We start from the raw sequence: 23,641 nt of genomic DNA, 5'->3' as shown, positions 1-23,641 counted from the left end.
ATAATATTACTAATTAAGTTTTTATTATTAACAATCCCAAATTTTCTTATATATAATATAATTCAATAAAATTTTTTAAAATCCAATTAGTAGAATTCTTAAGCAATAAAAATATTTCAATTATTATTAAATCAAAAATTATAACTTCTATTAAAATTTTATTATTTTTAACTATTATATTTATCTGTATTTAAAAGATAAAGTTTAGGCTTAAAATAAGTTTGTTCATATAATATTTATTTTTTATAATGTAAATAAATAATCGTAATAATTAACCAACTAATCATATAAACCCTTTAATATATCCTAATATCGAAATTGAAATTAATTAACCAAATCCTTTCCAAACCATCTTACTTTACTTATAAAACAAGTTATATTATTTAATATATAACTATATTATAATTAATAATTTGATTCTTATATCAATAACTTTAGTAATCAAATTTTTATCTTTATGAAATCCAATTCTAATTATCAATTTCAGGTATGGCTTAAAATATGCTCTAAATTTATTTAACAATAAAAATAACGGTTTTTAATTCTACTAATCAATTAAAAATCGTTTAATATCTTTTAAAGAAAATGTATATAGTTTTAATTGCGGATTAATAAATTTAATATAATTAATATTAATATTAACATCTTTTTAAACTTATTTTTTTATAATTTTAATAATTAAATTTAAAATAATCTTTTAATTTTTAAATTTTTTAATTAGTTTTTAGTAGACAAATTTATTAAATTTAAATATAAATCTAATTATCTTATCTTAAATTATATTAAATTATTTCTTAAAATTTTCTATAAGTTTATTTTCCTAAAATTTCGTAAATTCTTTATTATATATGTTTAAAATCTTTATCAATATAAATTTTTTAACTTCTAATTAATTAGTATCGTTAATCTTCTTAGGCTCATTTTTGTTAAAATATTTAATTTTAATGGTTTTATTGTTTGATCCTTTTTATTATTTAATTACATTAATATTTACCAATAGATTTTTAAATTAGTTATTAATTTTTTTTTAAATAATATCCTTTATACAAATAATATTATTTTTTTTTATTATTTTTAGGAATTATCTATATTTAATAAGAAAACTTTAATTAAATGTTTTAATATTATTTTCAAATCTTATAACGTTAATTTCTGTTATTATATAAATGGTTTAATCTTGAGATATTAAATTAGTTGGAATAAAATGTAACATTATCAACTTTTATTTAATCTTAATTTTTCTAATGTAATATTTAATTTATTTCTTAGTAAATAAATTATTAATATTTTAATTATAAATATATTTGTAAATAGTAATATTAATAATCTTTTTTTCTTATTTAATAACTAGTTGGATTGTATTAGGGATGTTAATGTTCTAAATTAATCCTTATCTATTTAATTAGCCTATAATATATATATTATAAATTCTATTATAGTATAAAAATCTATTTATAACCATATTATATGCTATTAGATATAAAGGTACTGTATAACGTGTATACATATTTCTTTAAATATTATAAAACCAATATATATTAAATAGATAATTAATTATATATAGAAGGAAAAATCTAACTTAATCATAATTTTTTATACAATAATTAAAGAATTAGGGCTATTTGTAGATTTAAATTTAATTAATTTCGATAGGTTGACTAGGGTATGCTATACGTTCGTTACGTATTATTACATAAGACGATATTTCTGGCGTACTTCTGATAATCGCTAATTCCTATTTGATTTATTCCATTATAACTTTTTATATATTAATTTACATAATGTTGAAATATTTTGTTAGACTTTTTATAATTAATAGATCTTATAATTTATTATCTTTTATAAAAATTTTAAATTAGGGTTGATTACCAGCGTTATTTTTTTATAGACGATTAATAGATTATTAAAAAGTATCTTTAATATTATCAGAAATTTAAAGTTTAACTTTTTTGTTATTATAGTAGCGGTTTAATAATTTAACTTTTTTATTGGCTTAATTATATATTATGTTTTTGATTATATTGAATAATATAATTTAAATGTTTGTAAGAGAAAAGTAGGCATAATAAATAATATCTTTTAAGGTATTATTATTAATTTATTTTAGGATGGCATTAATATAGTTATTAGGATTAATGTTTTATGTTATGTTTAATCTAATATTTTAAAAGAAAATTATATAATTCTTAATTAGGTTTGTGAATTTAATAGGGTTATTAAAAACGTTTTTATTTTTAAGATTTTTTAGTTTTAATTTGTATAATCTGTATTAATATGGGTTATGTGTGGCGAATTTTCTTTTTAATAAGATTTGAGTTTTGTTTTAAATAGTTACATTATTAATAGTTGTGTTAATTTTTTTACACATATTGCTATTAGTAGTTTATACTGGGATTTTTTTGATCCAATTATGATCAGTTATTTTATATTAGTGGAGAATTTTATTGATATTTTTTAATTATTGAGTAATATTTACTCTGTTAAATAATTTGTTTTTATGATTTTGCGGGTTTGGTAAGATAATTTGGTACGGATAGATTGGTAGTCTTTGATTAGAAACCAATGTTTATGTTGTTGGCAAAGTTGTTGAAGTTGGGGTAATGGTTGATATAATGGATGTATTCTTAATAAAGTTTTGGTATATAATCGGTTAAATATTGATTAATCTTCTGTGCTAATTAGATATTTTTTTACTAAAATTCTAAACAGTAACTTATTATAGTTGATTAATAGGTGCTATTAATTATACTTATTTAGGGTTTAAAGGTTATTTTAGGGGTTTACTATCTTAATCGTTTTTATTATTAAATGATATAATTGAAGTATCCTTATATGTTCTGAATTCTGGTTAATTAATATAAATAGAATTAATAGTTAATGGTATTTAAAATGTATTAATAAATAGTAAAATAATATTTTTAAAGGGTAATAAGCTTAATTATACTTTTAATTTAAATATTATTCTTTATTATATTAATTGGTTTTTTAGATTAATATTATTGGCCTAGGGTTGATTAAGGATGTTTTTAAAAGGTTAATTAATATTTTATTGTAATGAAAATATGAAGAATATTTGGTTTATTAATGATTTGCGTTGGTAGTTTTACCTTTTATTTTTAGTACGGGAGTAAAAATAGTATTTATCTTTATTCATTAAAGGCTAATCAACTTCTTAATTATCGCATAACGTCTTTTTTCTAGCGTGAAGTTTAGTTTATAAATAAATAATCACTAATTTAACCTTTATTTATACCTTTTAAAAATATATTAAGATAAGTAATAGCAAAGTTATTACAATAGTTTTAATAATACTTTATTTATTTTACTTTAATATTCTAATTAATGGATTCTTCTACATATCCAAGATAATAAGTAAATAGGTTTTTTGGCGTTGGATTTTATCACTTATTAATTATAAGTTATTTGTCTTAACAATATAATTATAATACCATATTCCGATTTATATCTTTTTTTTACTAATATTTAATTATATTTTAACTATAATCCTTAAAAATATTAATTTTATATCCCTTAATAACAACTCCATCATAATTATATATTATCCTTAATCGTATATCTTAATATCTTCTAATTTATGGATTTTGTAATACTAATTACTATTTTTAACTATTTAATTTATAAATAGCTTTATATTATATAATTATTTTTAATATTCCTTTGGTATATTTTAATTATAACTATCTTATATTAATAAAAATATCTTTAATCAAATAATATCAATTTATAAAAAGGTTTTTATAACAATCTAATAATAATTCATCTTAAATACCTAACAACTTTCGAAATTTTTATAATCCCCTCGTTTTCTCATAAATCTTCCTAATAAATATTTGAAATTAGTTTCTTAACTTTTAAGGCTATTTTTATTAATTAATATTTAGCGGTTTTTTTAAGATTAAAGTTATAAATTCAAATTTTGTAGTGGTTACCATTAAATAGGAGTTAGTATTTTTTGCAAAATATAACATATCACTTTAACGTTTAAATCTTTATAAAAAACCTTAAACAACTAATAATAACATTATATTTTGGAAGAATTGTAAGAATCTACTAATCAGATAAAATATATATAATAAATACGTAAAATAGGATTATAAGTTATAAATATAGGAAAATAACAAATATGTTTATATTAAATATATAATTAAATGGTAATAATTATAGTTATTTAATTAAAAGAATATAACAAATATTAGACCTTTATATGGCCTGTAACCTAAAATTACATAATAATACCCTTACTTTTGGCGATGTGGCACTACACCAGTTCAATAAGTTTTAAGGTTAATTTATTTATTATAAAATATTATTTATTAATTATTTTAAATTTAAAAATTAATTGGTTTTAGATTTTGTTTAAGGTAATTTCTATTATAAAAAACCTAACATTTTTATAAATAATATTTTTAAAAATTATTTTTTATATTAAAAGAATGGTTTTTATAATTTTATTTAAAACTTTATTTATTTTTATAATATAAAAGTTTTATTTAATATTTATTTTTTAACTTTTTATTTAAACGTTATTTATAAATAATTTGGTTTTTTTTATATATTATATTTTCGTTTTATATATAATCACCGGTAGAATGTAGGTAATTATTACCTTTTAAAATAATTTTATTAAAAGATTAAATTTAATATTAGCAAAATTTTTTATATATTATATTACTTTTTTAGTTTTGTTAGTTAAAGTAGAAATATATTATTAAAAGATAAATTTTTGGTTAAATTAAATGTTTAGTTAACGTATAGGTATAATTTTTTTTTTATTATTACGTATTTGTTGTATAATAAAATTAAATTTAAATATATATATATTTGGGGTATAATTATTTTAAGTTTTAGTAAAATATATAAATTTGTATTTAATAAAGGTAAAAATAATTTTATTATTTTTTTTTAATTAAGAATTTATTTAATATTATTTTTAAATTATGTAATATTTTTATTTGGAAAATCTTTTATGTAAAAAATATAAAGGTTGTTAATATAATTAAAACAATATTAAAGGTTATTTAAAAATATATTTACCATATATAGTAAGAAAAAGATAAGGGAAGTTAAGAATTTTTATAAAAATTTATACCATACGTTAAAAAAGCCTGTAATTACATTTTTTAATTGTATTTTAATTTATTGTTTAATTATAAAAAATAAAATATATTTTATTATAATAAATGGCCATTTTTATTATAATAATTAAATTATAAGATATTTACCAAACATTAAATTAAAAACGCTTTATACGTTTAAAGTAACTATCATTACCATTTTATAGATTTTAAAAATAAATTCTATATTATATATAAAATATGTTATAAAATTTATTATAAAATATTTAAGTAAAGCTTTTATTTATTATAAGTTAATTATTTTAGTAAAAAAAACTATATATTTTATTTTTATTATTATAAATCTCTTTAAGCTTTTATTTAAACATAATAATAACGTAATTAAGTATTATAACTTTATATTAATAAAATCTTTTTTATTTATTTTTAGTAGCATTATTACTTTAATTATCTTAAAAGGTTTAAGATAATATTTAATTTTTAAACTAACTTAAAAAATAACTTATACATATTCCGTAATATAATTTCACACCACTTTTAATAAATATATTAAGAAATTATTTATACTTAAAACCGTATTCTTAATAGAAATTATAATTACTTCCACTTTTTTTAATATAACTATAATATTTTATTTTAATATCTTTTTAAAGACTATTAAAACGTTTAATAAGTTTATGTTAAAGTTATTATTTAATGTAAATCTTTTAAAAAAACTTCTTTTAAAAACTTATATTTTATTATTAATTTTTTTAATAACCTTTTTGTTTACCAACAATAAAAAAAATTTAATTACAAAATTAAATTTATACTAATTTACTACTTTATATAATTTAATATTATTTTTAATATTTTTTACCTTACCTTATTAATAATTATATTTAATTAAATAAATTATTTTATATAACTTTTATTATTTAACCGTAAATAAAAAACCGTTTTTTATTTATATACGTTTTATTTTATTAAGTGTTTTTTTATAATCTTTATTTTATTAAAATATATTATATCCTTTACCGCTTAATAAATAATTAATAATTTTTAATATATTAAAAAATAAATTTATTAATACTTATATATTATAATTAATTATAATAATATTAAGATTTTTAAATAACTTTAACAATAAAAAAACCTTTATTATTACTACCTTTATAAAAATTAATAATTTATTATTTAAAATTATAATTTTATATTTTTTTAGTTTAAAAAAACGTTTTATTAACATAATTAATTATAAAATTATATAATCTACATTTAAATATAATATATTAACTATTTTATTTATTATAAAAAAATATTTAAAAAAATAAAATTTAAAATATAACTATTAAAATATATTAATATTCCTACTTTTAAAATTAATACTAAATAATTATTAATGACTTATTTAATAATATTTACCCTTTTATTTTACCCTTTAATCTTAAGTTTTTAATAAAAATATTTTACATTAAAATTTTTTATTATTATATACTTTAATAAAGATATATAATTAAATAATATATTTATTACCTTATTATTAGATTTTTTTTGATAATTTATATATATTAATAATATTAATATTATTAATATTTAATTAAAATATATTTTTTATAACTTAAAAACAATTTTATTATATTATATATTTATTTCCTTTTTTTACATATATAATAATTTAAAATTTTATTAAAATATTATATTAATAATTTATTAAAATGTAAGTATTATATTTAAAGTAATTATTAATATAATAATTATTATTAATATTTACTTAAAATTTTTATACCAATATTATATTTATTTTATTTTTTTATATCAATTATAAAAAAATAATATATATTAATAATTTTTTTTAACATTATTTTAAATTATTTTAAGGTATTTTTATTAATGGCATTTAAAGGATTATTTAAACTTCCAAATTTAATTTAAAATTTATATATATATTTTTTATATTATAATTTTATTAGGTAATATCTTTATAATAATTACGAATATTTTAAAAAGGGAAAAAGGAAAATTTATAATTTATAATGTATAAATTTTAATTTTTATTATTTTTCTTTATAAAAATGTCTAATGTAATTATAAATCTTACATTATTAAAGGCGGTAGGTTTTACCAAGGTTAATCTTTATTTTTTATTTTTGTTTTTATTATTTTTATTATTTTTTTTTGTTTTTTTTCCTATTTTTTATTCTTTTAAATAAGTTTTTAAATAGGTATTTAAGCAAATTTTAACATTAATTTAAAATTTTCTTTAAATTATTTATTTAACCTTATGTTAAAATATAAATTAATAACGTTAATAATAAGATTTTTAACGCCTTTAAAAAAATGTATTATATAATATAATTTAAACCTAATTATATAAATTATATTTAGTTTTTTTTATATTTAAAAAATTAATTTATTATTATATTAAATTAACTTAATTAAATATTTTAAGTAATTTAATAAATATAAACCATAATAATTAACGTAACTTTTAAGATATTAATATGGTTATTAATAATCCTTATTTATTTTAAACTTATAATACATATAACATAAAATTTTTATATAATTTTAAAATAAATAAAAACTTTAACACTTTTTATATATTAAAAATAAAGTTTTTTTTTCGATTAAGTAAGAATATAAATTAATTTTAAAAAATTTAAAAGATTTATTAAATTTCTTTAAAAAAAACAATTTAATTATTAATAACAATTTAAAAATTAACCTTTTAACATAAAAATTAAATATTAATAAACTTATAATTTATTTATATATATACTTTATTATTAATAATTTAAACAACATTTATATATTTGTTAATATAAATTTAAATAATTATAAAGATTTTAAAAACTATATAATTATACCATTTTATAAATATATTTATAATTACCACATTAAAAATTAAACCAATTTTATTTTTACTTTATAATAAATAATTTTTAATTTTTACATTTTTAAAATAAATAATAAAACTTATAATAATATAATAAACGTTTAAAATATTTACTAATATTATTTTTAATATAATAATTATAATAAACTTAAAAATAAAATTTATTTATTTCTTAACCCACTTTATATTATTTTTAACAACTTTAATTAATAAACGTAAATTTTTTTACTAATAAAAAATTCCTACTTTATTAATAATACTTAACTTATTATTTCTTTTACCGCTAACGCCGTTTTTATTAATTACTATTAAAATATATAAACATTTAATGTTAATATTAATAATACTTTTTTTAACCAAAAACGCGTTAACATTAATTAAATTAATATTAAAATTATTAAAAAAATTCCATAAAATCTTCCTTATAAATAAAATAATATTAAAATATATTAAAAAATATTTAATAATTTTCCACGTAAAAAACTTTTTATTATTATTTTTGTAAAAAATTACTACGTTATTTAATAAATATACCATATTTTTTAACACTTTTTATTATACATTTTATTTACGTTATATTTTTATTAAAATAAAAAATAAAAAACTAATAACTATAAATTTATTAAATTAATTATACATAAAAACTTATATTTTAATAATTTTAATAAGTTTTATCGGTATAATTTTTAAAACCTTTTTTAAATTTAATTAAATTAAAAAAACTTATACGTTTTTTTTCCTTTTTAAAAACTGCGTAAGCATAAATAATATTTTTTTAACTTAAGATTCGTTATTAATAATCTATTAAAATATAAAATTACCTTTATAAAATATTTAAAAACTATTAAATTTTAAGGTAAACTGCGGGACTATGTTAAAAGCTTAATAAGCTTTAAAATTTAAACACTTTTATAGTAGATATTAAGAAAAATCGTATAAATCAACGTTAAACACTAATAATTATTGCTAAGAAAAATAATATTTAAAAGAAGGTTTTTACGTTATGCAAGGTACTTAATGGAAAGGAGCTTTCTCCTGGACGGCAAGCTGACTGAGTGATGTGAGACATGTAGGGATAGGGATAGGGATATGTATAAGAATATGAACGGATGATACCGTATAGGGCAAAGAAGCAGAAGCTAATGACTTACCTTTCTACGCCCTAAAACAGTTAAGTAGCATTTGGTGAGACGATGAAACGATAATGCATGTAACTGGTTGAATCCTTCGAACCTTTGAATAGTCAAGATGCCAAATCTATCGTGAGCACGTGTCTTTTATGCGACAAGATTACGTCTTTCAACGATTGATAAAACCTTGAAATAGCAAGTCTGGTCTAAGCCAAGATACGAGGTTTGACGAATCTAACAATTCATAGTTTGGTACATTAATAGTTCAAATAATCGTAACCCCGACTTTTCGACCCAGTTTTCTTGGTGTATGTATCTGCTATGAAAAGATGTGGCTGATCTGCTGATTCAACTAGATGAGGCTGAGTTTGGCTGAGCCTCTCTATGTATGTATCTCTAGACTGGAAGCACCACAAGCTAAGAGCGGGGGTCCATTGAGTGGGAAAGGCTAATGGCGGGGCTAGAGGGGTTAGCGTAAGAAACGTGGTCGGGTCAGGAACCAATTATGAAACATTACCTAGTATGTTTAGCTCAGCTTAACAGCCAATACTTATAATTTGAAGCATTTGTCATACGAACTGAAGTATCTCTGTTATTTAGAAAATACCATCGAGACTAACATATATATGATCCCTGAATATTGAATTGGCGGCGCAGTCTTGGAGAAAACATCTGTATACGGATTGCGTGTAGCTCGCGAGTTGAACCAACCAAATTGCATATCATATGATGGACGGGCCGAATCTTTTTTAACTTCTTTTTCAAGCCTTCGTAGCCGTTGCGAACAAAGGACTCGGAGAGGCCGCAGCAAGAACGAGGGGAGCCTTTGATTTAGGTCGCATAAAGCTAGCTAACCTACATAAGGTACCTACATGTTAGCTACCTAGTTACCATCCTTTGAAAGGACTGCAGAAGGCATTTGGAGGAATACTAACTAACCTACATCTCATTAAACCCCAAACAACATCCAAGCTTCGCTTATCGAATCTGGAGTGAATCTGGAGTATATTAGCTTTTACAACGTTGCTTGTTATCTAACGACTTGGATCAACTAATTCGATTTTGGTATAATTCTAACGGGTTGAACAGCCGTTCGAGGCAACGTTTATCTGGACTACTCTTCCCCGCGGGATTATATATTATATATTATATTCCAACGGCGCGGTACGGTCAAATGTGAGGCATCGCCAAGGCGTTTCTTCCTCCGAGTACAGGTAGCAAGTTTGTCATTGTCATATGCGCCACATACATACCTACATACATCATATCATATACGTAGATGCCACTATCGCCATTGGCAATTGCGTAAAATACCCATGTGGCCGTGAGAGTTGCCACAGCGGCAATATCAAATATTATATTTTTTACGAATTCTCAAACGCGCGGGTATGCCTCTTCGAATATATACCCCCGACCAACCACAGGTAGCGAAGCGCTTATTCGCATGATACCTCGCACGAATCTACGGGTAACGAACTACGGGAACTGGTGCGGCCACGTCGACTCTACTCATAAGACAGAAACATTGGATTGCTCATCAATCGAAAAGAAACTTGGGAATATCGAGATAAAGCCATTTTACGGCGATTTACAACGATTTACGACACTTGGGTAGCATTGCCACAATCCTCAAGTCTAACAGTGCAAGCGGTGCAAAGCAGTGTTATAGGTAGTGTAGTGTAAGTGTAAGTGTAAGTGTACCTAGAGTGAATATGGTTTGCCCCACAGGTCGCATTGTCCACCACTGTCATTGTCCTACCGTTGCATCGTCTCATTTCTCCTACCCACCTGCTTACAACCTATGTACAGCCTACAGCCTACCGCCTACCGCCTAGGTACCCACCTACAGGTTCCCCTCCTCAAATCTAGGACTTTTTTGTTTTTTCGACTCCCTTTGCAGGTTGTTAAGAATTCGCTTCAGCCTTATTATCCTGGATTTCCTTCCCCGAAAAAGGACCCTAACCGCTAATCGCTAAACTGCAGCCCGCAAACCCAATCAACCCAATTAACCCAACCTAACGCGGTCAGCTCCATCAGCCACAGTGGAATCGAAAGAGAGAAAAAAAAAAAAAGAACGAACAAGGAACAGGGTCGCAACACTGAAGTTTTAATTGATCTAACTGATCTGATTGATCTGATTGATCCTCCGCGATAATAGTGTTCCACTAACTACTGTTTTCTACTATTTTCTTACCTACTGGCCCCATTCAGGCCTATCCCACCTACCCGCCCGCCTGCCCGCCTGCCCGCCTTTCTTTATTAATCCAAGTCCTAGGTTTAAGGAATTGCACATACCTACACACAGCACTAAAGGCAATCAAGGACTTCGCTTCTAACAGAACTGTACTTGTAACTCGTACCTTTAGTGTTCAGGTACATCTTTAGGCCTTGGTACTTTTTCTCTCCCTTCCCAAACGTCCTGTGGTACGCATACTCGGTTATTACTTTAGCTTAGTCCACCTACCTAAGGTTAAACCTAAAGGGACAGAACGGGGAATAAGGGATTATTCCTACTTCTAGGTACCTTACACTTGGACAACTTACACTTGGACAAGCACAGTAAAGCGAAGCGAAGCGAAGCAGGAGCATATCAAGCAATCCGGCAGTAAGGCAGTAACAACCAGCAGCAAGCAACAACCTTGGAAGCAGCAAGCACGCAGAAACAGCAGCAGCAGCCCCTCTTCTGACGCCGCAACTCACTTCGTATGGAAGCGACCCGACGCCTCTCTCTTGCTCAGTTTCTTCTTAGGGAACTCAGTCAGCATCCTCGTCTTGGCTCAGCTCAGCCCGCCTTATCACAACCCAGCCTAGAAGCCCAGTGATCCCACATCAATCGGATCACACCTTCGACAAAGTCCTTCCCACCCTTCTTTGATCTACCCTCTTTTTTCCCTTTTTCCCTTCTTCTTTCCGCTTCCCTAATTCCTTATGAATTCATTGAACAACCTGAATTCCCGTTTTAGAGGCCTAGGATTAGGTAAACGGAAATCCACCGCCAGTATCCCCTCAAGTACGCCTGACCTGCAGCGGCCTGCGACCTCGACCCCGACCTCAACCCCTCCACTGCAAATAGCGCAGCAGTTCCCACAGGCCCAAGCCCAACCCCATCCTTATCCTGGTCCCGCCGCCCCCTCTATAACAGCTTCGTCCTCCCAGACGAGCCTCCCGATAATGAACCATCCTGGCGCTGGACCACGTCCACCTAGCTATAGTACTGCAAATTTCCAACCTGGTCCTCAACCTCCTGTTGGCCGCACAAGCCCTTTAACAACGGGACAAGCTCGCACACCGCCGTCGCAAATGGTTGGCGGTCCCCCTCCCATCAACACCGGTGCTCCTGTCTCCGGCTACCCTCCTCAGATGCATGTCCCCCCGGGCTCGCAACCTCCCCCAGGAGTTGCTGGTGGTCCTCCTGGTTACGCTGGTTACCCGCCACCTGCTCCCGCTCCTCAACCGACCAACGCTATGCAGTCCTATGGCAGGCCGGCTGCTGAAGTCGAAGGGAACAGTAGAAGTAAGGCGCAGTTAATCGTCGGAATCGACTTCGTACGTCCCCTCCGTTGATCTGTCCAAATTCTCTATTTCCTGCTTGTGTCGATTTTTTTTTTTTTGAAACTAATCATACGAGACGCAGGGTACAACGTTCTCTGGCGTTGCTTTTGCGTTTGCGACAAATAATGAAGCGAAGGAGGACATCATTACAGAATGGCCTGGTGCTGGATCGTACACGAAGCAGAAGGTAAGATATCCGAGGAAAAGCATAACCATCTGATCAAATCTTGTTAACTTCGATAAGATACCTACTGTTCTTTACTACGACCAATACCAAAAGGTTGTTGGATGGGGCCCAGATATTGCTGATGCCCTGGCACCTACGGGATACCCGAAACCTGGTGTCCAAAAGGTCGAATGGTTCAAACTCCAGCTTATGCTGTCAGGTAACACTTACATCGACCCCATTAACCTTCCGCCACTACCGCCCGGAAAGTCGGAAATCGATGTAGCCGCAGACTACCTGTTTAAGCTGCGCCAAGCTATGCGCACGGCGCTACAGAAGACATTGGGCGAGGTATTCAATCGAGAGGAACGAAATATTCGCTACTACCTGACCGTCCCGGCTATTTGGAACGACGCTGGCAAGGCTGCTACACGAGCCGCCGCTATCCAGGCCGGCTTTCTCAGGGACGAGAACGACAACAGGTTGACACTCGTTAGCGAGCCCGAGGCTGCATCACTTTTCTGTGCTAAGACTGGCTTGCTTAATTTGAAGGTTCACGACGCTATCTTGATTGTCGATTGTGGTGGTGGTACTGTTGATTTGATTGCATATGAAGTCGAGGATGAGAATCCATTCACGGTCGCAGAATGCACAGCGGGCTCTGGCGACTCTTGTGGTTCTACTGCCCTCAACAGGAATTTTAGTAACATTCTACGCACTAAGATCCGAAAGATGAAGTTACCAGACGGATCTAAGACGGCCGGTCGCGTGTACGCTAAATGTATTATGGATTTTGAGAACAGAATCAAGGCCGATTTCAGGAATAACGGCCAGAAGTGGGCTGTTGATGTTGGTATTGAGGCCGAATTCCCCGAGGCCGGTATCGAAGAAGGTTACATGACTTTTACTAACGAGGAAATTCTTCAATGTTTCGAACCCGTCGTAAACCGGATTTTGGAACTCGTACGAAACCAAATCATCGCCATCCAAGCCCAAAATAGGACGCTACAAAACATCTTAGTCGTTGGTGGTTTTGGCGCTTCCGAATACCTTTTCCAACAGATCAAACTACACGTCCCTCCCCAGTTCCAGTCCAAGGTTGTGCGACCTATGGACTCCGTTGCCGCCATCGTTAAGGGAGCCGTCACCGCAGGTATTACCGAGCGGGTTATCACGCACCGCGTAGCTCGTCGCCATTATCTTATGGCAACTCTGCAGCCCTTCAAGGAGGGCTACCATCCCGAAGCATATCGTGTGCCATCTCTAGACGGCAAGGACAGATGCAAGTTCACTCGACAGATTTTTGTGCAAAAGGGCCAGAAAGTCAAGATCGGCGAACCAGTTAAGGTATCATTTTTCCGACAGGTGGCCCCGGGTGCTACGCTCATGTACGAAGACATCCTGTACGCTTGTGACGAAGATGTCTGCCCCGAGTACACCAAAGATCCCCGTAAGTTGTCTAGCTTTTATCGCGACCCATTTTACTCGTGGCTTACATATCATATAGGTATAAAGGAAGTAGTTACTCTCACATCCGATCTATCGCGCAAGAACCTCGAAAAAGACTTCGAGCGTATGGACACGCCACAGGGTACATTTTACCGAGTTTATTTCGACATCTATCTCACTCTCGACGGCTCGGAATTTAGTGCTGAATTAGTCTGTCAAGGAGAGGTTATGGGCCGCTGCAGATCTAGATTCAGGTAGAAGGGCAGAAATGAGCAGATGACGTGAATTTCGTGGTTGAGCGTCCTTTTTACTAATGTTCTTTGCCTACTGCGTTGCTTTTACTAGCTTTCACATGATACCTCGTTAAGGAAAGAGCAACAGCGCACTTGGGCTAATAGGTGATCTAGCAATATGGAAAGGAAGGAAAGGTCTCTTCTCTTGGCGAGCTATCATCAATTACGGAAATCCCTTTTCTAGAAATTTAAACCAGCGACATGGGTGGCTATTTGAATGGTTGGCAGATGGACAGATGGATAGTTGCACGAGCGAGAGATCTTTCCATGCCTGATTGCCGTATACAGATAATTTAAGAACCTACACAAATATTGCGGCCGCGATGGTAAAATTGTAGTTTTGATATGAATATTATATGTAAGTCTTGATATACCAGGGCACTTGTAGTGCCATGTAAATAGCCTCGTGATTGGCTGTTGATGGTTGATGGATAATAACAAGGTTGGACTAGTTGCTTCCAATGTGTATAAAAGTAATCAAATCTTGGGGAAGGTAGGACAAGGGGGACATACCCCTGGAAAATAGCACAAAATCTTGGTAACCAGTCGCAACTGCGTCATCGCCCATTCCTCCAACATTAATTTACCAAGCGACATTCGATGGCAACTTCACCGAAGGCAATTGCATTGGGCCTTCTCCCTCTCTGACTTTCTTGCTCTTCTTTCATCTTCTAAGCAACGAACATATTTAGCATGGCTTCATTCCGTATCAACAAGCCTCCCTGAGGTACTGAGGGTGTTTCTATATTTCATACCTATTTCTTTGCGCAACTTCTAGGATAAATTATTATTATCAACTCCTCCGTGCTTCTGCTCTTCCGATATACCTATACCTGCATATTCTTCCTCTCCGCGAATCCTGCCCCTGCTTACTCTTCAGCATTCTGGCTATTGAGAGTCAAGAGCCAATATCAAGATTCAGGACAGGAATATTCGCGGGGCCTGCTCGATCAACCACGACGATTTGCCACCTTGTTATCATTCATTCCTCGTTCCCTGTTTAGCGCACGACGCCACCAAGTAAATATCCAGGGTCCCGTATAACCAACGGCCAGGGCAGTCATCGTTATTTAAAGTCGGTTCCCTAATTCGATTGAGTACTATCTTGTTCATAGCATAACTGCGATTACTGTCATCGGCGAATAAGGCCCTGCATTCTTTGATAGACTTCATCGGATAATGAGCTGCTTACTTCGCTATACTCTACTCCCAGAATACACTCTTCATCGCCCGCTGGTTTGCCTATGTAACAGAACAATCGCAGTTATCTAGCCAGAGAAGATAAGTCCTACAGAAGCGAAGCGAGCAAGCACAATGCCTAAATGGTCACGGCAATGCGAGCGCCGGCATAATTCTACAAGGACTAGATTGTCGGTTATTACCAGTCTCTTTTTAACATCACAGCTCCCGCAAGTAAGAGCAGTTGTATATCCAAGTAACCATGAGTTATATACTTTCGACTATTTGGGACCCAACAGACAATATTTAGGCACGAGCCGTCCTTTGACCAAGTATGAGAATGCAATCCCCTTGATCATTACCAACAATTGCGGCGATACAATATGGCCGGGAATTGGAACTCAACATGGAGACCCTCCAGACTCCCACGGTTTCGAACTCAAGCCTGGCGAGACGAAAGAACAGACAGTCGGTCCTACATGGCAGGGCAGAGTCTGGGGCCGTACCAATTGTACCACTAGTGGTGACACGGCGACATGTAAGACTGGTGATTGTTTTGGTAAATTAGATTGCGAGTACGGGGTAAGTTGAGCCAGAACGAGCAACTATAGTATAGATACTAATCACAACATAGGGTGCTGTACCTGTTACTCTTGCTGAGTTCAATCTTGCTGGTGGCGCAACTGGCAGACAGACCTTTTACGACATTTCACTTGTCGATGGTTATAATTTGCCAATAGCAATAGTCTATCATCCAGCAGACAACACATCATACATCCCGCCAAATCTAGTCAATCCTTCCTGCATTGGAACATCCGGGTACCTCGCTGCCTATAGCGAGACCGGACTTACTTATACTAACTCGACCTATCCTATACCATACGAAGATATACAATCCAACGCGGATTTAAGCAATTGGTGTCCTTGGGACCTCCAGGCCTTCCTTCCAGAGAAGCCCGGAGACGGTGTATATCCGTATCCAGACGACACTCTACATAGGCCCGTTTTTGACCCGTGCAAGAGTGCCTGCGCCGCTAATAATGACCCCGAAGACTGCTGCACCGGCGAATATGACGACCCATGGATCTGCGAGCCCAGCCAGTATTCGTATAATGCCAAGGCTATGTGCCCTGACGCATACAGCTACGCGTTTGACGATCAGACCTCCACGTTTATCATCCCTAGCGGAGGTGGATGGGAAATCGTGTTCTGTCCGGCAGGGCGAAGTACTACCATATTGGCGACATTCACAGACGAATTACACAAGATTGCCGAAAGCGGGCAAGTGACCCAGGATATTCTGCTCAAGGCTATGAACGTGAGCTATATCGAATCGAAACACAGCACAGCAGCCGGTATCCGGGTGTCCACGACTGGGTTGGTGTTAACTGCCATGTTGGTGGTCAGTGATATACTGGCTTGATCATAAGAGGGCATTATAAATGAAATGTGTGATACCCATGCTTGGGCCTTGGGGAAGTCTACATAGGGAGGATTCTTGTTTTATTAGTACCCTAGAACTTGAGTACTTGCCTGCACTGTCGAATATATTCCTAAGAAATCATGGATACCCCTATAGGTTAAGAAAGCTCGATTTTAAGATTAGGAGGTAGTTATTTCGTACCTAACCTACTAGGTTAGTTACATAGGTATGTATAAACATTCAATGTTGTATAATGCACGGACCACTAATGCAATGCATTATGTACATAATATTAGTACATCTTAACTTGGATCTATTAATAGTAGGTACCTCCTAACCTATGTAGGTAGGCATCGCATCACGCAAGTTATGACCCGCGGCATACCCTTGTCAATGACCCTCAGTGGGGGTCATTTAATGTGTAATGTGCATGCTTCAATTCAATCTTAGCGATGCAATCTTAGCGATTCAATCTTGAATTTTGATGCAACTCACCCCCCCCCCCCCCCCAAAAATCAACCAAAACAACGAGCTCACGACGGCAGTTCCCTCGTCTCGTCGGGGATCCGACCACCTCCTTTCGATTCTCCTTTCTATTCTTTCTCGAACTCAGCGCTGCCAACCGCTAACATTCGAGACGCATTGCCATCAGGATGTGAGGTAGGAAATGCCTGTTATCGAAAGCACTCGAGCCGCGACGCGCTGGATCACCCGTACAATTCCAGCCATTCTCGTCGCCGCCGTTAGCTATGCTACTTATGCCGTGGTCGGCCGGGTCTGCTGTAGGTTATATCCTTACCTGCCATGCATGATACATGTAATATTCTTAAATCAATGGGCTTGTTTGCTAACGTCGCCAATATCTAGCCAACTACCTGATCGGCAAACGAGGCGAGGTCGGGGCAGCCATTGCCATTTTAGTTCTATACTTCATACTTCTCTTATTGATGGTCGGTACCTATATAAGGACTATATTTACCGTCCTTCTCGATCCGGGAGTTGTGCCGTTCGGACCGGGGGTAATTGAGCGAAAGAAGGCTGCAAGAGACCGACGGAGACGAAGGCGTCAGGAACCTGACCTCGAGAGCTTACCCTACTACGCCGGCCCCGATCTGAACCCAGATAGTCCAGGCTTAGAGGAATTTTACACCAAAGATGTCTTCATATGCGAAAATGACGGTCGCCCAAAGTGGTGCTCGGAATGTTCCACGTGGAAAGCAGATCGGGTTCACCATAGCAGCGAAATTGATCGTTGTGTCTACCGCATGGACCACTACTGTCCGTGGGTTGGCGGCATGATAGGGGAGAACTGTGAGCTTCAATACCTGGCCCCCCTGCCAAATACTTGGTGTTTACTAATAATCCATAGCCTTCAAGTTTTTTGTGCAGTTCACGACGTATACTGCTTGCTATTGCGGCCTTGTCCTTGGTGCTACAGCTTCAAGTCTTCGAAAAGAAATTAGTGAGGGGTCTCCATTGGATCCCCATTTCGTACCTGCCATAGTACTGGCTGCTTTCTTTGGTCTTTTTACTTTTCTAATGACTGTAACGTCAATGCGTTACATCTTCTCCAACATGACGAATGTTGATATTCTCGGATATCAATCCAAGGTGTACCAATTAGCCGTCCGTGTGCCCCGCGGTACCGAACCGACAGATAAGTTCACCGTGGTGACGTATCCCCTACCGAGACCGGGTGAGGCCATGAACGGCTGGTCTAACGGAACGGCCCGGCCTGGAACGAATGAGAGCGGCGGCTCGGCTGTGCAGATTCGGCCGTCGGTTCGCGACGACTTGGCCACTCGCACTTTTGCTATACTCAAAACGGAGCCGGGAGAAAATCCATGGGATATCGGGATATGGCGCAATTGGCAAAGTGTCATGGGTACCAACGTCTTAGACTGGATTTTACCCCTTCGAAAGTCGCCTTGCGTCAACCACGAGGGCCACGATAGCTTCTACCCCATGGGCCACGTCCTGACAGATCTCTTAGCCAGGTACGACCTCACCGACCTCGCGATGAAGGACGATTCGGGGCTGGAGATGAGAGAGATTGCAAGAGGAAGCAGGGCTTAGACATGCGTGCATAATAGATACCCCCTTTTTAGGCATTGGAGTTGGGAGATTTATGGTGGGTTCAAGCTCATAGCGTATATTTGGTAACCTACCTGGTAGGTATTTTGGTAGAATAAGTTAGGTACTTATTAGCGAGCGTGCTTAATGATATTATAATCAACGCATATATATAATTAGAAGTCGGAAATAGATGTCTACCTTCTAGGAGCAGCTTTGGATTATATATAATATAATGAATAGGTAAGGCTCAATTATTAACCATGGCCTGGCTTGTGTGGTGGTCGGATGAAACAACTTCCCCTTTTCAGCTTCCCCTATTTCCACACTACCTCCTAACTCGACTATGTCTTAATAACAGGTACCTAATAAAATAGAACCAATGCAATGAAATGCGAGCTAAGAGACAAGGAGAAATCATAAGTTTGACTAGCCACCAGTCACAATTATGACTTCCGTAAAAAAAAGGCCGAATTGCCGGTCATATGATTAAAGATGAAGTACCTCGAGGTCTTGTCTATATTAATAAACGAGTGTGGTTTCTATCGTATAGTCCAACAGGACATTTGGCTATCGATTCCAACAAGAATCTAATCAGAATACAGTAACAGGGTAAAAGCGACACAGATGAAGCCCATGGATCCAATGGTTTCATAAACGAGTGACAGCCTCCATTCCAATCCCAAATATAGCCCCGTACTCTTCAGGGGCTACTTATCGTCCATCTTCCTATAGTGGTCATAATAGAAAACGTGTGCTGTTGTTTACTGATCTACGCAGTCTGTACACTTATTGTGACCGCAGTGCTTGCATAGTGCATTTTTAGGGTCGCCATCGTGCTCAAAATAGTCTGTCTCATGGCACTCATGGCACTCGATTCTACCGTCCGTCTTGTGGAGACCAGTGTCAGGGGGAGGGTAGTAAAAACTTTCGGAGTCGGGAGTTCTATCGCTGCTCCTATGTTGTTTGTTAGACGGAGTCTTGGGATTGTTAATAGATTCTCTTACATTGTGTTGAAGGAAGCGTGTGTCGTTACAATTTAAGCAAGTGTTAAAGCTTAGAGGGAGATACGAGTTGAGAGTGCTAGATAGTAGTATAACTTTCCAATGTTAATTGTAGAGGAGAGTAGCTGAATTTGCTGTGATTCTACATTCCATCTCGACTGATCAACCTTGGAACTCGACGCTCCTTATAGAGGAAGAGAGCCACGACCATGATACCACAAGTTTCGCAGCATACGAGCCGCAAATTCAAACCATACCGAGTATTCGTAAGTCGAAACCTGAAGATGGCACTTTCTGTTTGAGAAAAGTCGCAGAGCCTCACAAGAAAGCACACAATTTCCTTCGAATCTGGTGTCCTCTAGAGACATAGGTCGTCTCGGTGACGACTGAGGCGATGATAGGATCACTGTAACACCTGACATACTGAGTAAAGGCGCCGAAAATGCAATGAAGGCGGAGTTACTTCCAAGGATTACTAGAGCGGGAAGATGTCACCACTATAGTCATTATAGGGAGAGGCCGAAGAGCGGAGGAGCAAACCGGCCGGCCAAAATAAAGGAGACTTTTAGGAAGGAAGCCCAGAGCTTCAAGTCTAGTTGCTAACGAATAAGAACATTGGTTCATTCAGCGTTGAGCACGTTACAAGGCGAAGGAATGGAGAAAGATGGGCTGAAAACACAGGCGAGGCCGAACGGCGCGTTCAATTTCATGTCATTCCATCAAGGTCAAGTTAATATGGAAAGCAAGCTCTATGAGTGGGTACCGGTAGCTTGGTTCATGATATCACCGCATCGAAATGATTTAACCTAAGCATGTGCTGGATTAAAAGGGCAAGTACAGCATGAGCTCGTAGTCTCCATGCAAGTTTTGACCCCCGGGACGACCAGGCGGCACAAGGCAACTACCACATTCCTTGTTGTCTAAGGGGAGCGAGGGATTAAGAAAGATACATAGAGTACTCACCGCCGTAAAGATCGATATAGGCTCTATCGAAGTGTGAAACCGTGACAGCGTGAGCGGAGCCGCATGCGTCAAAGATCTCGTGAGCAGGAAGTATAGCGCCCAGATTCAGATTGTACTTTCCGATCGCGGACATTCTGATGGAGAATTTTGCCAGTAGCCCCTGGCAGATCACCAGGAAAGGCTTCCCCGGGCGAAATGCCATGCGTGAAAGAAGTCTCTACGCCCCCTGTATTACCATAGCCACCTTGATCGTGGGCAGGGAGGTCTAATAGTCTTTGGCCAAGTTTCCCCTAAAAATACACGATAGGGTTCTGAGGACAACAGAACTAAAGCTGTTTGGAGTCTAACAGATACTGTAATCAGCACAAACAAGACATCTGATTTCTAAGCCTCATAAGGGACACATTATTTTATAGCCTCAACACCCCAGATAGCTACTTACGGATAGGGTGCAATAATACCGAAACACTAGACACTCATTGATGACATGATACCCAAGCGGATGGTTCAGTGTGTCTATCGACGCCAGAGTCGAATTAGTTCTACCCTTGCCCCCAACTCCTGACGTAACTGCTCGAGCCTTTAGACTCAAAGGTACGTAACACAAATTAAGCCCTATAGTAAGATTATACATCCGGATTGAGATTGAGTTTCACAGAAGAAGAAGAAGGTATTATCTAAAAAGCGCTTACAAAACGGAAACCATACTGCAAGGGGGCGGCTCATGGCTATTAAGCCTTACCGGTCACGACTCGGGGCCTCTCTAGTAAGCAACCCGGCGGGCAGGCAATTGGGTTCCAACGAATCTGCAAAGGAGTAGGAAAATATATGTGCTACATATTAATCTTACGGGCTACTGGGTGGGTGACCGTGGAGGACTAATGCCGATGATGATGATGATCCTCACGGCACTCGCCCGACGGGAATTTTGGTAGACAAAAATGGGGGACAAAGATGGGGATGAAGATGGGGGATATCATAACCTAAAGTTTATGTACTTGAGGCTTTCGCTGGAGGATTTCCTTGATTTATAGCTGACGTAGACTCTATGCCGTAGCGACTTTCCATTATATACCTGTACTTATCAGTAGTTAGACGGCGACGGTCGTGGGAGGATACTGAGCATACTGATATCTCCATCACTCACAACGTAGGTTGTGCTAAGAGGTCTTCGAGTGAGGTGATAAAGAAAGTCCTACGTCGAGTAACCATCTAAAAATTTTCACTCACCTAATAGATTTGAACTTCTTGATGTAACTAACCCCTGTTCAAAAAATTCCTTACTGCAGCCGGAGAAACCGTCAAGAGGTAAATCTCGTAGAACCAAGAACATCTCTAGCATTGGATCCTCGACTGTTCGATGTACACCAGTTAGCCTGTTCAACTAGTTTAACAATCAGCCACCATGCAACAGAGACTCGTCTAGTTCACTCTATTACGTACGGCGCTCCAAGAAGGATGTGTTTGATCTTATTAATCGTGAACAATTGCTCTTTTCAGTATCGGTGGGCATAAAGCCAGCGACTCAGCTCGGCCCAATGCTCCGTGGCTCGGACGAAGCCGAAGCCTCTTAAGATATTGCAACCCAAATTCCCACCGGGCTGCAAAATCTAAACCGTTGCCTCGCTTATTATGCCGATGGCTTGGGCAAGGTCGCGAACCACTTTGCGCTGGAGGCTCGTGGTTAGGGCCAGCCTTGCAGGCTTAGTCATATAGGGAATTCTAGAACCTCAGAGTAGCCCGTCGTCTATCACCGTTAGACGGTCGTCATAAGAGGAAGCGTGCCGTCTTTTTTTCTTGTAAGAGTTCCGCGTTCTTCTGCCGCCTTGACCATACAAGCTGAGAAGACAGTTTATTGGCACGATGCGGGATCTTCTTCTTCTTCTCCAACACAACGATGGGTAAGGTTAAATATGACTTGAGGATGCAAAGTCTTACTTATTACAAGGGTACGTGTGGTATATTGCGGGGGAACACGTTTCCGGTGTGTGTTCCTGCGCGAAGAATAGGGTTAACGCATAGTTATTGGATGGGAGCGGTAAGGCGCGAAGAGCGAGCTTCTGGAAGAGGATATTGACCATTCACTCATTTGGGTACCAGACCTATAACCATGACACAATGGCATGACACGAGAAAAGTTCGCGCTGGAGTTACATCGTCTTAGATATCCCGGGACGGAATTCCCGGAAAGACATGCTCGAACTGGGAATATTTTACTTATGTCATCTCGAGTTCAAAAGGGGGTAATTTGTACATATAGGTATATATATACAGAGTTTGACCGGTAGCAGGTCAAGAAGGTGAATGGATGATAGACCAATTAAAATGTTCACTCCCATCAAAAATGCTGAGATGCTAATAATTGTCCGACTTTTCATTCGCTCTCTCTATTGTGACGAGGGGAAAAGAAACACCGGAACGATGGTAGGGGATTA

At 34.3% G+C, this 23,641-nt stretch overlaps 4 protein-coding genes across 4 annotated transcripts; 3 read left to right on the top strand and 1 right to left on the bottom strand.

Annotated features, from left to right (window-relative positions):
* The first annotated feature begins 11,344 nt into the window (after positions 1–11,344).
* On the top strand, positions 11,345–15,113 carry F4813DRAFT_202072 (actin-like ATPase domain-containing protein). The gene is made up of 4 exons (XM_049239561.1): positions 11,345–12,650; positions 12,739–12,843; positions 12,901–14,272; positions 14,330–15,113. Exons 1-4 carry the CDS (start codon positions 12,033–12,035, stop codon positions 14,527–14,529), a joined length of 2,295 nt encoding a protein of 764 aa, XP_049096692.1. The 5' UTR covers positions 11,345–12,032; the 3' UTR covers positions 14,530–15,113.
* Positions 15,114–15,878: 765 nt separating this feature from the next.
* Positions 15,879–17,166, top strand: F4813DRAFT_392479 (Osmotin, thaumatin-like protein; the record flags this gene model as incomplete). The annotated part of the gene is made up of 2 exons (XM_049247291.1): positions 15,879–16,325; positions 16,378–17,166. 2 exons carry the CDS (start codon positions 15,879–15,881, stop codon positions 17,164–17,166), a joined length of 1,236 nt encoding a protein of 411 aa, XP_049096691.1.
* A 504-nt stretch (positions 17,167–17,670) lies between these two features.
* On the top strand, positions 17,671–19,773 carry F4813DRAFT_370059 (palmitoyltransferase PFA5). Its single transcript, XM_049244484.1, has 3 exons — positions 17,671–17,948; positions 18,034–18,477; positions 18,536–19,773. Exons 1-3 carry the CDS (start codon positions 17,834–17,836, stop codon positions 19,240–19,242), a joined length of 1,266 nt encoding a protein of 421 aa, XP_049096690.1. The 5' UTR covers positions 17,671–17,833; the 3' UTR covers positions 19,243–19,773.
* An 8-nt stretch (positions 19,774–19,781) lies between these two features.
* Positions 19,782–20,377, bottom strand: F4813DRAFT_370058 (uncharacterized protein). Its single transcript, XM_049244483.1, has 2 exons — positions 20,247–20,377; positions 19,782–20,196 (listed from the first exon to the last, which is right to left on the bottom strand). Coding segments are annotated over exons 1-2 (195 nt in total). The 5' UTR covers positions 20,249–20,377; the 3' UTR covers positions 19,782–20,003.
* Between the last annotated feature and the right edge of the window lie 3,264 nt (positions 20,378–23,641).

Source organism: Daldinia decipiens (assembly GCF_022478715.1).
Source record: "Daldinia decipiens strain CBS 113046 unplaced genomic scaffold F4813scaffold_35, whole genome shotgun sequence".
Classification (NCBI taxonomy): domain Eukaryota; kingdom Fungi; phylum Ascomycota; class Sordariomycetes; order Xylariales; family Hypoxylaceae; genus Daldinia; species Daldinia decipiens.
The sequence above is the reverse complement of the archived record's forward strand: the minus strand, read 5'-3'. Positions and strand labels throughout refer to the sequence as shown.